This window comes from Nelumbo lutea, chromosome 3 (genome assembly GCF_056320005.1).
Source record: "Nelumbo lutea isolate HS-2025 chromosome 3, American lotus-T2T, whole genome shotgun sequence".
Classification (NCBI taxonomy): Eukaryota; Viridiplantae; Streptophyta; class Magnoliopsida; order Proteales; family Nelumbonaceae; genus Nelumbo; species Nelumbo lutea.
In genome coordinates this window covers 5,311,952-5,326,045 of record NC_142686.1, presented here as the reverse complement: position 1 = coordinate 5,326,045, position 14,094 = coordinate 5,311,952, and the positions used below count along the sequence as shown (strand labels likewise).

The window sequence follows — 14,094 nt, the reverse complement described above, 5'->3', positions numbered from 1 at the left end:
GGTCGCTCCCATCTTAGAAGCAGAGCCGAGCTGGATCGATCCACTCGCGAGCTTCCTGATAGACGAAACCCTCCCTGTAGAACGCAATGCCGCCAAGAGGGTGCAGCGCCAGGCGGCCAAATATGTCATAATAGACGAACGGTTATATTGACCGTCGTACACGCTCCCCTATTTGCGGTGCCTGCGACCTACCGAAGCCGAGTTTGTACTCCGCGACACTCATGAAGGCCTGTGCGGCGGACACTTGGGGGGCAGAGCACTCGCCCAAAAGGCACTTCGACAAGGATACTACTGGCCAACGATGAAGGCAGAAGCTGTCGAGCTCGTCAAAAAATGCGACAAGTGTCAGAAGCACGCTAACCTCCATCATCAACCTGCCTCCGACCTCAAATACCTCGCCAGCCCGTGGCCCTTTGCACAATGGGGATTCGGCAAAATTTCACGTCAGTCGCGCACCCACAGGCAAGCGGTCAGACGGAAGTAATGAACAGAGCCATCCTACGCGGACTGAAAGCACGTATGGATCGAGCTAAGGGATTGTGGGCCGAAGAGCTACCAAGTGTCTTATGGGCTCACCGAACGACCGAAAAAGCAGCCACGGGAGAAACCCCCTTCAACCTCACCTACGGCACTGAAGCGGTGATCCCGGCGGAAGTCGAAATACCAACGTTGCGATTAGAAACATACGACGATCGGACGAATGGAGACGAGTTACGCACCAACCTCGACCTACTGGACGAGGTAAGGGACCTCGCGCACATCCGAACAGCGGCATACCAGCAGCAGGTAGCTCGCTACTACAATAGCAGTGTAAAGCGACGAAGCTTCCAAGTCGGCGACCTGGTCCTCCGGAAGATTGTGGTGCCCGAACCCGACGTCGGCAAGCTTTGACCTAATTAGGAAGGGCCCTATAAGGTAAAAACAACGCTCGGGGGCGCATACGAACTCGAAACCTTGGAAGGCAAACGAATACCCCGAACGTGGAACATCGTGAATTTGAGGCGATACTACCTATAAACCACCTAGCAAAGTGGACGAAATCAGGCCATGTGCCACAAGGCAAGCTGAGGAACTTCAGCACATTATCAGCTCGACAAAAATCAGTTCGCGGCATAAAAAGCCACGAAAATTTAAAAACCCGGCAAAGAAACAGCTCGGGGAAGATGAGCAAGGGGAAAAAGACTCCACTGCAAGAAACAGTACACTGAAAAAAAAATTACATGCCCGGAGCCACTTCTTTGCCATCGGAAGGCACTTCAACAACACCCGAAGGCCCTGCCTCTCCTTCAGAGTCCGGCTCGCCATCGGCAGCATTGGCCATCTCCTGAGTTATGCGCGAAGTGGTTATGGCACTTACATCGAGGTCGGGGTATGTATTCCGGATCATCCACCGGCTCAACTTGAACCCCCTCCTGTAAGAGTCCACCATCAAATCGTCAAAACGCGGGGAGGCAATGTAGTCTTCAACTGCCTTCTTTTTGGCGTCTTCAATGCCTTGGGAGAAAATCTGTGTTCTCTCCCTAATGTCCTCCTGAAGATACTCGACTTGATGCTGCAAATCCAACTTCAAGTCCGCCATGTGCTTGACAACTACCCCCATGGCCTCGACGTCACGCTGAGACCTCGCCTGTCTGGCCATCGCGACACGAGCAGCCTTTTCAGCAGCCCAGGTATTTGCCTCTGCAACACGGAAGGCTTCTTCAGCAGCATGAGCAGCAGCCTCAGCAGCTCGCGCCTGTCGCGAGCTCCTCTCCACTTGGGCTGCCAAGGCATGAATCGAAGAATTCACCTACCAAAAGAAACAAGTGAGCAAAAAGACAACAGAAGCAACGGAATTAAATAAGACAATCTTACTTACCACCATGGCATGTGTTACGGCGCGACAAGCGACCTGATTCAAGGGAAGATCGGTCCACGGCGCGATCTCCTCGGGGAAAGTAGCGTCCCTACTCTTCTGAAGAGCGTAGTTCGGCATCAACACGCTCCTAAACTCCCCTTGAGCTCCTGAGCCTTAGGGCCCAGCCCGCGTATGAGCAGACCCGGAGTGAGGAGCACTTGAGTACGCAGGAGCGCCCGTATGAGTGGTTTCAGCGAAAGGCGCCCCGGCAGTCTCATGCACCGGTGGAGTCACTTCGGGCTCCCTGGGCAGATCCTCTGTCGTATGGTCTGGGGCTTGGGGCTCCTCGTCCAGGGGCAGCTCGTTATGAGTTCGCTTGGCGACCCGCTTCCTCTTCATACCTTGGAAGAAACGCCCGCCGCGAGTTCTCTCCGCATCCATCACACCTACAGAAACGAGTTCGACATCAAAAAAAAAAAAAAGGTTGCATAGCCAGAATCCTACCCGAACTCAGGCCGGCTGCAAAAAGCTTTGCCTCCGTTAAGTAGTGGTGGCACTTTAAGCCTTGCCATGCCCACTGCCGGAGACCATTCACCGCCTCTTTATCAAGAGTTACGCCCAAGTCGGGAGCGGCCTCACCCCACCAGGTCTGGAAGGGCCATCCTTGTGCACTTCGCACGCCGAAGTAGTCCCGCTTCCACGCCGAAGTAGTCCCGCTTCCACGCCGGGACCTTGTTAGGAAGATCGTGCAGAAGCTTAAAACCCTGGCGAGGAGTAAGGTAATACGCCCGTCTCCCACAGGAAGAGGACCCGCCTGTCTCTTGAGCATCAAGATAGAGGAGAATATCTCGAAGTCCAAGGGGAAGTTCTGTTCGCAAAAAATGGATATTGTCCCCACTAGGTTCCGAATAGAGTTCGGATGAAGCTGGCCAATGGTGACACCGAAGTGGTTTATGACTTCGACGAGAAGGGGATGGAAAGGAAGTCGCAACCCTGCAGCGAGCTGCTCTCGAAAAATCACGATCTCGTCGGGACCGCGTTCCCAAGGAAAGCTACCCGAAGGAATGAAATATGTGTACCCCCTAGGAAGATTGTAGGACAGAAGTATGGATTGAAGCCCCTCAGGCGTCATGGTCGAAGGACCAAACCTGTTTAGCATCCGACCTCGGCGGGAGGTAGACGCCAAACTGCCCGAAGCGACTCGGCCCACTGGTTCATAGTCTTCAAGCTCCACCTCAGGATCACTAAGGCAGTCTGGGGACACGGCTCGGTTGGTGGAACCCACGTCGGCCCTACTCGAAGAATCGTCTGAGCTATCAAAGCTAGACATTGGGGGAAAGATAGATTCAAGAAAGTACTCACCGGAAAGTTTGAAGAACAAGCCAAAGAGCCGTGAAGACTGTATAACCAGCTTTGACGCGAGCTGAAAGAGATTTGGACGCGAACTCAATAGACAAACCGTAGAAGTGACAAACCAACCGGGGTCCCCCACTATTTATAGCTACAGTAACCAAGAATCGACCGTGCAGACTGAAGACGATCCGACGGCCCACGTTCTTACTGACCGCACTACCCTTAAAGTCGAAACGTGATTGGCGCACGTCTTTCCGAAAAAAGCGAAACGTCAGCACGTCTTTTTGAAATCGACGTCGCTTTGACACGCGTCTTTTCGAAGCTGACGCGTCGCACGTCTCCCTGACAGTCGACGGCGCACGTACAGCAGTGGCGTGCCTTTTTGAAATGACCCGCTGTCACGTCCCAGCGGCGCGAGTTGGTTTGAAATTTAAAGACGCACGGTCACAACCACCAGCGTTCTTGAGTAAGCACGTTTCCAGCCTTCTCGAAAACTGAGAAAACCCTAGCAAAAGCGTCTCATACAGTGAAGGTTTGAAGGACGGGACAAATCTACAACCACCTCGTGAAAACTCCCCGCACCATGGCAAGGCCCTCGGCACAAGGAGTGGGGGGCAATTGATGAAGGAAGATTTGGTCCGACCTCTTTATTATGAGACACGTGGCAGAGACGACAGCTCGGCAAAAGGGGCCAAGCCTGGGCGGGAACAAGGGGACACACTTCGCCGAACTAACCCACCTTGTAACAGCTCGGGATAAACTTCGCCGAACTGCCACCTTGTAACAGCTCGAGATAGACTTCGCCGAATTGCCACCTTGTAACAGCTCAGGATAGACTTCGCCGAACTGCCACCTTGTAACAGCTCGGGATAGACTTCGCCGAACTGCCACCTTGTAACAGCTCGGGATAGACTTCGCCGAACTGACCCACCTTGTAACAGTTCGGGGTACCTCCGAGCTCAAGACCGCCTCGCTCAGCACTTCGCATCATCTTCTGGGCACCAAAGCCAAACAAGTCGTACCATGCCTGACACCAGGGAAGTCCTTGCCCGAGGGCGCCTCGCCTGACTGACTTGGGATCTGACGTTTGGCAGCAGCACTCTAAACGGCCACCTGCCACCGCCACTGACGCTGCCATATCCGGTTAGACGGTTAGGCAGTGACGGTTCTGTCTCAGCAGAAGGGACGACACCCGAGTTGACAAGCGCAAGGGTAATCATACCCGATCTGACAAGGGCCTCGGGACGAGTACACGAAGTGACTATAAGAGCCCCCTGCCCCCCGGCAACGGAGGTATGCAAACTTTGCGCTATCTGGTATTACCTTGCTTTTGAAGGATTCTAACTTGAGCTTCGGAGCCTCTACACCGGGTTCTCTCCGGAGCTTTCCCATCTCTTCCGTTTCAGGTTCCCTGCTACCCCGAATTCAGAAGCAAGGCAGCAGACAGCTAAGACTAGCCGGATTGCGCTCCATATGAATTACGCATTTAATTTTTGCTAAATAGTAAAATAATTTCATTTTTTGCTCAATTATGAATTACGCATTTAATTTTTATTATCAATAAAAATAATTATTGTTTATTACACGTATTTTTTTAATTTAATTAATAAAAATATCATCAATGTATCTACTTTTTTCTACATTTTGTAATTTTTATATTTAATTCTATTTTAATAATTTTATTATCTAACTATGACTATGTAGGTTGGTCAATTTTATTCGGATAGTTGAATTTCTTAGTCGCTGCTTTGATAAATAATGGTATTGTTATCGAGATAGTTTTAAAGTATTCAATTTTATATTGTTAAAAATATTGGCATATATCTAATTAGTATAGTTTATTAGTGAAAATAATATAATATAGGATTTAATAAGATAAAATGGGAGTTAGTACTTTAAGGCCCTATTCACTTTTCGGTAAGTTATTTACCCGGGTAAATGTAGTTACCTGGGTAAGTTTTTCCTGGAAAGTACTTACCTGGGTAAGTGCATTTTCCCATGTTCTTTTATTTCTCATGTAAATAAGGCAATGACCATTTTAGCCATAAAAGTTCATCATTAAAATGGGCATTTTTGTCTCATTCAAGTGTTGGCAACTTTCCCCCTAGATGGGAAAGTTATTTACCCACGTAGGAGATGGGTATCACTTACCCATATAAGTATTACTCAAGAAAATAAACTTTCCCTGGTCTCCACATAAATCCCACTGACTAACTTTCCCCCTCTCAAAATCTGAAAAAAGAATGCCCCCAAAGTTATAAGACTTAATGAGAGGGGATTAAATAAGATGGAATGTAATAATTGAAGTTAGATTTTCAACCCTTACAATTAAAGATGCACTAAATAGACAAATATAGGCATTTTAATAACCATTAAAGTTGACATTAAAGCTATAATAAAATAACTTTTATACCCCTTTTCAAATAAAGAAATAGGGGATAGTTTTAGTCGAAAAAATTCAACTATGCATTCCCACTTTTATATATAGTATAGATAGATGAATAATATATAATATTTTATATATATTAAATGCATTTATTTATTTATATAATCAGGCCTGTTGGGTCAGACCCGATTATCCCATGAACCGATTGGTTTGCTTATGGTTCTTAAAATCACAACCCTATCGGGTCCAGTTTGGTTTCAAATCTAGTTGGTCCTAGCCCAGGCCCGACTCATTAACAACCTTACTTATTAACCATCCAATACACACATTTATAATAAATTTATGTAAATATTGAATATATATTTATTAAATTTATAAATAACTGGGTTCTAATTTCAATTTCAATTGGATGCAGTTTATAAAATCCAAATCTGAAATAATCATATTGAATGTGAGATCAGGTTTCGGACTTCATTGACAACTTTGTTTCCACCGCACCCTTCGCCAAACCACATGCATATGGAGGAGAACAAATTGATACCATGATTGGCCTAACATTATGAGGAGAACATTAATATACGATTGAATGGAGATGTACGGATAGATCCAATGCAGAAATCTAATTCCCACTGCACAGTTATAAATATTTAAAATGCCCCAAAACCATATTATATGCATCCATACCCCGTGAATTGGCATCAATTTCGCGCCGGCACCTACCCTAATTGTACTTTAAACCTACAAATTCTGACACTGGGTATCGGTCATTCTCCAAAATTCAAATGCAATTTTACTGATTTACCAAAAAAAACAAAATAAAATATCGAATCTTACCGAGATAGAACTTGGCCTGGCCCAACCCACAAAAGCCTTAGTCTGCCCAAGCCCAAGTTATAACTCGGTCTCGTTCATAGCCGGGCCCAAGGTCTACCGTCTACGTTTAAGGGTTGGTCCTGTGTTGACCCTAAACAAGGCCCAACCAACGCGCCCAGGTTACATACTTGCTGGCTTGCTCCCATGACTGATGACTCCTATGTGGAAGTACCGTACGTGCGACTGTGCGAGACGTTGCCGTCGTCCCTCAAAAACGATAAGAAAGATATTTCTTATCCATACAAAAATCCTGGGCACCCTTTCCATTTCCCGCTTCAAGCTCCCATCCTCTGCATCTGCCCTGGTTTTTGCTAGGGTGCCTAAATTCCTCCAAAACGAAGTGCATTTAGAGTTCCGAATCTCTTCTTCTTCTTCTGTTGATTTTGCTTTTAGGGTTTTCTCCTTATCTGTGCATTTTATACTGAGCTTTTGAGTAACTTATATTTGAGTCGAGATGGCTGCTTTGAGTGCTCTTTCTCTTTGCCCTTCTAGGTTTTCATGTCAACCAAATCCAAGAAGAGCTTCCATTTGTTGCTCTGTTGACGCTCCTATCGTGACAGGTATCTATTCATTCTTATTGTAGGATTTTTGAATCATTTCCGTTGTCTCTCCTTTAGAGAAATCACGTTAACCTGCATTCTGTCTGGAACTCTTTTACTGCAATGCTATCCTTGGAGCTTCTTGAATGCAAATTGGTGAACTGGGTCTCAAGGAGCATGACTATTACCTCTCTTTGGGTGGGAAGAACAGAAAATACCTTACCGGATGGGTTAGCTAAGCAAGGGGCCTCAAAGGAACATTTATTTTGGGCTACACCGTAATTTTATTTATGTTTTATCTTGATGTAATAATTTGATAGGAGAGGTAACAGCTCGTGCCTCTCCATGGGTATCCTGTAGTGCTTTATTTTTTCTGATTTGGTAAAATTATCTTCATTCATAAAAAAAAATGGTGAACTGGGTCGGTCAGTTTATGCATTGAAAGAAATGAGGGAATCTTCCAGTAGGTTGTAGATAGCGTGTATGGTGGCCATATATATGCTTAATTAATGAAAATTATTGTTACGTCCGTCCATCTTCCTCACATGAATGCTGGAATATTAATTCGAAATATTTAGAGAGAGCTTCTTTTCATTCTTCTTATATCAATTCTAAACCATCAGTTGTGAATTTCTTTCTGCTAGATTTTCTTATTCGATTCCATTCTCTCTCCTTAACTGTAATAGATAATATATTGGTTTCAAAAATGAATTCGTTCTTTATGAAACTCTGATTCATTGCTCTATATTATGCTAGTGTGGTACTCACTTTATGTTGAGCCCTTTATTATTTTCTTTCATCTCTTTTAGCGGGTTTCATTCCATTATGAAACTATAGGGTGTTAGCAAGTTTTTGTCTTTTTTTTTTTTTCTTTCCTCATATTCCCATGTAGCACACTCATCTTCATCTAAAGTTTACCACTCACCATTGGAATCACACTACCTAGTCATGCTTCTCTAGTTCTTTCTTTCCCTAATAACACTTGTTCTTTATACTAATTGGTTTATTGGTAGGTACTCGGGGGTCAAAAATTCCTCGTAGGAGATCTGGAAGAATGGAAGGGCCTGGAAAAAGTATGGAGGATTCTGTTCAGCGCAAAATGGAACAATTTTATGAAGGGTCTAATGGGCCACCTCTCCGTGTTCTCCCCATAGGCGGCCTTGGTGAAATTGGGATGAATTGCATGCTTGTAGGGAACCATGATCGTTATATCTTGATTGATGCTGGTGTTATGTTTCCAGAGTATGTTCTAGAAATTCAATAGCCATTGTGCCACACTGGTTAATTAATGGTTTTTTTGTTTTTGTTTTAGTGATCTTTGGTAAGATTATGCCTATGATAAAAAACACAAGCTACCTTTCACTAAGAGACAAGAGAGAGCATAGCAAAAATTTATCACAGGGTGTATCACACAGCATACATGCCAGTGTTACTACTAGTAGCAAACTTATCGTAGTCCCCAATAGAACTCACTTCATGTGATTCCACCTTAGCCAATCTCAAAGAGAACTGGGATTCATTTTATTCAGCTCTTTAATGCTAGGGCTCTAACTTCTCTAATCTGATGATGTAGGAGGCCTTCATGTGGTAATTTGTGAGTTTTTCTCAATTTCAATCCTCTCATGTTCAATAGAGAATCCGGTCCTTAAGCCCTAGAGAAGGATAAAGAGCTTCGGCATAAGGATGCACCACTCTCTAATAGGCCTCAAGTAAAGAAAAATGTAATATCATGACTGTAGCAGGGTCTACTGTCTGTAAACTAACAAGCTAGCCATAGATTAGGTATAACTTGAGCCATTTTATGTTTGCTGCTGCTCAGCTGCTTGTGAAGTCTATTCACCTTGAAATTGGAATTAGGTCCAATTATAATGAAGCTACAGTTTCTTTGCTAAGTACAAATATAGTGACACTATTACATCACTAATTTAGCGTGTTAGTCAGTAAACAGACGGATAAACTGCTAAAATGTACTTTTATTAGGCTCGAAGTTGTAGCCTGGATAATACTGGGAAGTGACAATTTTCATTTTCACTAGTCATTTAAGAAAGCATTTATCATATCTGTTTCACAAATTATACCTTACTATGGTTTTTTTGACCTGTACTATGTTGTTTAGTTTGCTGACTTTCCCTTCAGTGATCATTGGCCTTTATACCGTGTCACATCTTTACAGCTATGATGAGCTTGGAGTCCAGAAAATCATACCTGATACAGCGTTCATCAAGAGATGGAGCCATAAAATTGAAGCAGTTGTTATAACACATGGTCATGAAGATCACATTGGTGCGTTGCCTTGGGTAAAGTTCTCTTTCTGCTTCTTGAAACAGTAGTTCTGATTTAACAGTTATAAAGACACAATTTACTCACTATGGCAGTTGTGGTTGTGGCTTATACTGATCTTTTTCTGTCAGCATCCTAAAGTCTGCTTATTTACAAATACTGTTATGCTGTATAGGGATTATTTAAGGTAATTGTTGTTAGGTCAGCATGCCTAAACTTATGGTCCTTGCCCTTTCCAAGCTACCTCAGCTACAATGTGGTGCATATGTAGAAGAGTCTAGATCATTTTTTGGTTTTAGTTTTGGGAACGAAGCAGTTTGATGATCTTAACTGTCCATCCATCTTATTTTGATCAATCAGGAGCCAAGAAAATCTGCATCAGTTCTCCGCCTAATAACTAAGCCAGCTGTTTTCTTTTTATTTTTTATTTTTTCTTTCAGGATGGGAGTCTTTGAGTGTGTAGTTCTAAGATTCTGAGTTACTGGTGATAAATTGTTAAATGGTTATTTCATGCATATGCTTGTTTGTGAAACTCATTTCCTATATTTTACTCTTCCTGTAGTTTTTTTATCAGCAAAGAACAGATTTATTATTGATTGAATTAATGATTACAATTACAATTAGAGATGGGACTGGATACCCAGTGACCCTTATGTTGTATTTACCCTTTTACTATGCTGCCGAGAAATATTATTCCCTATGGATCCCTTTTTGTCCAAGGGAATCTGGCATGGCATCCCATTAGCAGTTCTCTTTACCCATCTTAATGTTGCAACCACTTCTCTCACTGGCTTCTCAATTACTCATTCTGTACTTTTCTTCCCAAATGCCATCATCATGCCTTATCTCACTTAAGTGAGGTCTGTAGCATGAACATTGCTTTTTTTCTTTTTTTGATAAATCATGAACATTGTTTATTCCACTTAAACTAATGGCATAACTAATGTTAAAAAAATGAATTAACAAATCTCTTCTCTGATATTGTTGGCCATTCCCTTTAAACTTGATGTGCCTCAACTTGTATCCAATCACTTTCGATTAGTGTCAACAACAATTTTCATTTCACATAGTTAATCCACCTTTCTCCTTGGATTAATGTAAATCAGGATACACTTGGGATTTGATTAGTGTCCATGACATTGGATATATCCAATCACTTTGGATTAGCATGAACATTGTTGGTCATTCCTTTTCTCCTTTTGCACCGATCATAGATGAAATGACTAAACATATTCATGAAGAAGTTCCATGGTGCATGCTGTTTGCAGATGACATTGTTTTAATTGATGAAACTAACACAGACCAGCTATGCTGTGTGGAGCAGAGTGTTGGGCAGTCAAGAAACAACATTTTCAAAAAAATGTATGCGACAGAAATGCGAATACTTATTCATCAAAAAAAAAAAAAAAGAAATGTGAATGCTAAGATGGATGAGTGGAAAAACTAGAAAGGATAGGATCAGAAATGAAGCCGTTTGTAGAAACCTAGGAGTAGCTCCAATAAGTGATAAAATGAGAGAGAGAGAGAGAGAGAGTAGGCTAAGATGGTTTTGTCATGTGCATAGAAGGCCACCAACAGCTCCAGTTAGAAGAAGTTATTTATTACAAGTGGAGGCGGCTAGAAGAGCTAGGGGTAGACCAAAAAAGACATGGGTAGAACTAGTAAGAAATGATTTAAGCACTAATAATTTAACAATGGATTTGGTTTTAAATAGAACGGATTGGCGAAGCAAGATTCATGTAGCCAACCCCATATAGTTGGGATAAGGCATGGATGATGATGGTTAATCCACCTCAGTATATATCTTTGTGCCTGGTGGTGTTACTACTGGCATCATCATGTACTTGTATGTGTCTTGTTAATACATCCCTAACCAATGCAAAAAGATAGACTTAGTGGTGGCTCTTGACAAGGATCTATTTCCAATCTAGGCTCACTTCTATCTTCACTCAATTGTTCTCACACTAGTTATTGATCTCAAATTCACAGTTATTAGTGTCTGAAAGGCAACAGAAGTAAATGGTTGATAATGCATGGATATGTTGACTTTTGGATATTGAGATGGTGTTAATATCTGCATGAAAAGTTATGTCCATTATATTATTATTATTATTATTATTATTATTATTATTATTATTATCATCATCATCATCTTATCGTAGATGATACCAATAATTATACAGGGGTTACAGAAGGTATTTTGTGGCTGTTAATGTCATTAATTCTAAAATGGGGCTATTACCCAATAAAGCTCCAGGCTATAAGGGGTCTTGGGAGGGTTAGATTGGATATGGACCTAACCTTTGGCATTTATTTTGGCACAAAGTGGTTGCTCTTAGACTGAACCTTCATTCATTCAATTGTCATCCCAAGTTTTTTTTTTTTTTATTTATTTATTTTAATTCCCAGTGTAGAGTCCCCTGGTTGCAGTTGCACGGGTGTGATGTATCTATTCTAACAATTTTTGAAGTGAATCAAATCTATACTTTATCCTTTTCAAGAAAAAAAAAAAGAAAAGAAATACACACACAAACACACCATTGCACCAAGCAATGGTCAGTTGCCAATTTTGTTAATTCTGATTAGTATAAATCTCAAGTATTTTAACTTATTTGCCCCTCAAGGAAATCTCATAACTGTTACTTAATGTGCCGTGTAAGCAGGTTATCCCAGCTTTGGATCCTAATACACCAATATTTGCTTCATCCTTCACAATGGAGGTAAGCAGCATTGAAATGCTTTACACCTTGCATGAAATTCTGCATTATGTTTTTTGGGGAGAGCACTGCATATATGGTTTAAAATTTGGTGAATCCTTTTAATCTATGGATCTCAAAATACCTTTGTCTATGTAGTCAAGTTTTTGTCGATGTTATGAGTTGCTTATTTATGTGTTTTGACCTAGACAAACAAAAGCTAACTTATATGAGTTGTGTATGATTGTATGGTTGTTTGGTTTCAATCTTGATTCAGTTGTACTTGTGGTTTATAATGCTTTTCTCTTATCATTTTGTGAACCTGCACTTAATATATGCTTTAAATAGTTTATAATGGGGTCTTGCATCTTAAACTTTAAGCCTCATCTGGGCCAGTTTGGGAAGGCTGAAGTTTTGATTGAGCTGCTTTCACTGAGCTGCTGGAGAAGGCACTAAATGAAGCTTCAGTGGAAAGCCATACTTTTGGTTGTGAGACAGCTATTTTTGGTCTTTCCAGGTTTTTCCCCAAATATTGCTTATAGGATGTCTGGGTGGGGCCCACCTCATAAAGACTGAAGCCACTATGTGAAAGCCCTCCCAGATGGGCACTGTGTCATTTATATAGTATGTGTTTTGGTTAATATAGCAACAAATGATCTTTTGTTGTTTGTGGAACTATGAAGCCTATTGGCAGTCTTTTTAAGTTGTGTCATGATCACATTGTGTTTAATCATATTGGGTTTGGAACTGTTCAGTGTTCTCTTAAGTTGTTTCCTTTATCTTGTTGATCCTTTTCATCTTTATTTTTTGATGAACAAAAGGTTATTTGATTCTTTTATTATCTTAAGATGAAGGTTGGCCTTATGGTTCAAGGGCGCGTTTAATGTTGATCCTTTTCATCTTGGTACAGAGAAATGATACTGTAGCCTTTTTGCTTGTTTACAGCTTATTAAGAAGCGATTGAAGGAGTTTGGAATTTTTGTTCCATCTCGGCTGAAGATGTTTAGGACAAGGAAGAAATTTATAGCTGGGCCTTTTGAAGTAGAACCCATCAGGGTTACACATTCCATTCCTGATTGTTGTGGATTGGTGCTTCGATGTGCTGATGGCACAATTCTTCATACAGGGGACTGGAAAGTAAGTTCCTCATCAGATTTCATTTCCAATTTTTAGTATAAACTGTGCTAACCCTATATACCATTTTTTTTTTCTTTTACAGATAGATGAGTCACCATTAGATGGAAAAACTTTTGACCGTGAAGCTCTGGAGGAACTCTCAAAAGAAGGAGTTACACTGGTAAGTCTCTTTGAAGTCTGGACTATTCCTGTTTTTTTTTTTTTTCCTCTTTCTTTCTTTCTTTCTTTCTTCATTTTTTTTTTTTTTTTATTTCGTATTCTTGTAGGGTTCTAAATGCTGTTTGTAGAACTCAATCCATGCATTGCAAGTTTGCAACTGGCTCATGACTCATGAGAATGTTTGTGACATTGTGGGGTATTGGGGTTACAGATTTTATTTGAATCTAGTAACTTCCAGTTTTAATTTAGCAGCAAACTAACTTTACTTACCTCTACAATTAATCCTATTTTAGTTTATTATAGTTTTTCTAGTACCCTGTTAGTTCTAGCCAGATATTCACATTTGTAATAGTCATCAAGGTGAAAATGCTCAAAATGCTAACCTGAAGTATACCCTAGAACCACTTAAACATAGGGGGTGTTTGACATGAAAATTAGAACTCTAGTGACATTATGGAACCCCAAACAATATTCAACCAAATTAGAAAAAAAATTGGATTCACAATTCAAGATGCTAACCTGAAGTATATCCTAGAACCACTTAAACATAGGGGGTGTTTGACATGAAAATTAGAACTCTAGTGACATTATGGAACCCCAAACAATATTCAACCAAATTAGAAAAAAAATTGGATTCACAATTCACATTTACCTTGAATCTTCCACATTGTGAAGTAGTTTGGAGCTCAAAAAGAGTGTCCAAATACTTCTCTCCTTACCTTCGAGAAATTTTGACCCCAAAGACTATGCTTTGTGTTCAAAAACTTTAAATGGCTAGTATTAATTATGAAAACTACCAATACAAGGTCAAGCATACTTCTGATATGGACTTCG

At 41.5% G+C, this 14,094-nt stretch overlaps 1 protein-coding gene across 4 annotated transcripts in view; it reads left to right on the top strand.

Moving 5' to 3' along the window:
- Positions 1–6,599: 6,599 nt before the first annotated feature.
- EMB2746 (RNA-metabolising metallo-beta-lactamase family protein) overlaps positions 6,600–14,094 on the top strand; it is a 32,580-nt gene continuing 25,085 nt past the window's right edge. For 2 of the 4 annotated variants that reach the window (XM_088974933.1, XM_088974932.1), the window contains exons 1-6: positions 6,600–7,009; positions 8,002–8,230; positions 9,162–9,285; positions 11,932–11,988; positions 12,910–13,101; positions 13,184–13,261. In XM_088974933.1, the coding sequence (XP_088831059.1) occupies positions 6,904–7,009; positions 8,002–8,230; positions 9,162–9,285; positions 11,932–11,988; positions 12,910–13,101; positions 13,184–13,261 (786 nt within the window). In that variant the 5' untranslated portion in view covers positions 6,600–6,903. The remainder of the gene's footprint in view (positions 7,010–8,001; positions 8,231–9,161; positions 9,286–11,931; positions 11,989–12,909; positions 13,102–13,183; positions 13,262–14,094) is intronic. The other 2 variants (XM_088974935.1, XM_088974934.1) reach the window with 2 other exon arrangements.